Source organism: Galeopterus variegatus, unplaced genomic scaffold (genome assembly GCF_000696425.1).
Source record: "Galeopterus variegatus unplaced genomic scaffold, G_variegatus-3.0.2 Scaffold333, whole genome shotgun sequence".
Lineage (NCBI taxonomy): Eukaryota > Metazoa > Chordata > Mammalia > Dermoptera > Cynocephalidae > Galeopterus > Galeopterus variegatus.
The window spans coordinates 510,741-512,363 of NW_007726444.1; the positions used below are offsets into that span (position 1 = coordinate 510,741).

At 51.1% G+C, this 1,623-nt stretch overlaps 1 protein-coding gene across 1 annotated transcript in view; it reads right to left on the bottom strand.

Moving 5' to 3' along the window:
• WHAMM (WAS protein homolog associated with actin, golgi membranes and microtubules) overlaps window positions 1–170 on the bottom strand; it is a 22,775-nt gene extending 22,605 nt beyond the window's left edge. The window contains exon 1 of the mRNA XM_008567593.1: window positions 45–170. Within this exon, the coding sequence (XP_008565815.1) occupies window positions 45–170 (126 nt within the window). The remainder of the gene's footprint in view (window positions 1–44) is intronic.
• Between the last annotated feature and the right edge of the window lie 1,453 nt (window positions 171–1,623).

A 1,623-nucleotide genomic window follows, 5' to 3' on the forward strand; every position in this document is an offset into this window, starting at 1 on the left:
CGCCGCCACCGCCGCCGCTGCGCCGTGCGGTCGTGACAAGTCACCGCGAACTTGCCCTCTGCGTCGTTCCAGGCCACAAGGAAGCGCAGCCGGTGCCGCTCGGGCTCGGCAAAGAGGTCCTCGCGGACCGGCACCCAGCCCTCCAAGCTGTCGGGCTGCTCGTCCTCCATTGTCGCCGGCGGTCAGCGGCCCGAGGGCTCGGTTCTTCCGGGCCTGGCCTCTTCGCACCCCCAGCCACAGGACCGTCCGAACCGACACATTCTTCCCTAGAATCTAATTCGCGTCAGCGCCCGACCATTTCACCCCCCGGCACTTTTGATTGGCTGCCTGCGGGCTGTGAGGCTTCCAGAGACGGCCGGGATTGGTTGGGTGATAGAAGGGCGGGACCGCGACAACCATGAAGAAGTCAAAAAGGCCTACCGCCGACCCGACCTTGGGAGGCAATCATCTCGCAACATGACCTGAAGTCCGGGAATTACCACTCTTGCCTCACCTTTTTCGCCTTTGTACATACTGACATTGGAAAAAATGTGTTAAATGGATGTTACTGTCTCAGCTTCCTACACTAAAATGTGAACTGTGAGAACAGGGACCCAGTTGATTCTGGTTTTATCAGGGCCCTGTTGAATGCATGATCCCTGCCCTCAATAATGTCACAAAGGGAGATCACACATTAAATTAAACTCAGTAGGTATTTGTCGAGGGCCTCTAAGTGCCAAGCACTGGGTGGAAACATTTATTCTAGTCAATTCAACAAGCTTTTATTGAGTGCCTGCTATGTGCCAGTATGGGGAGGGGGTGCGGGGAGGAGGACAGAGAGGGAATACAAAAAGATGTACCTGCCTTCAAAGCACCCCGGCTCTCAGTCAGCGTGTTTAAATGCAACCTATGGTCTCATTCTTCATTTTAGAGATAAGGAAACTGAGACCAGGAAAAGAACCTTACCTTAAGATATACAGACAGTCAGGCTAAACAGGACCAGCTGGCTACCGAAGACTTGTTTAAGGAAGAGTGTAGGATGGAGCTGGAGTTCTTGCAGCAAGAAGCAAGACAGTCAGTCTCTGCCTAGGAAATGTACAGTGTAGGCTGAGAAGTACAGTACCTGTCAGTCCCCATCCTCTGAGTACACTGAGAGATGTTGTGGAGGTGGAAGGGAGGGAAGGTGGAAGGGAGGGAGATGCCCAGAGAACCAAGATCGGGAGCCCTTTTCCAAAACAAGGCACAAGGAATCTCTACTCAGGAACAAATGAAAGAGGGTGTGAAGGTTTTGAGCTGGGAAAGCCTGGAATCAGGCTTGTACGTCCTGTTATCCCCAAGGTTAAACAACAGCAAAACAACAAACAATTGCAAAAACCAGGGCTAGGCTGAAGCTGTGGTTAGGGAATCTTTCTGTCCTGAAGATAATCTCAAGATGTCTATGAACCTCTGTGGAATGCAACTTGGAGGTTTAAAGCTGCCTCTGTCTGAAAGTTCCTCCCCTTTAATGCGGGGTGGGGGGCTATGGGCGCACAGACTCAGTACAACAGCTCTCACAGTCTCCCAGTCCTCTTGGGGAGATAACCTTTTTAGCTGAAGTGATTTCTTTTTCCCCAATCTATTTTTTAAATATATTATTTATAGCTA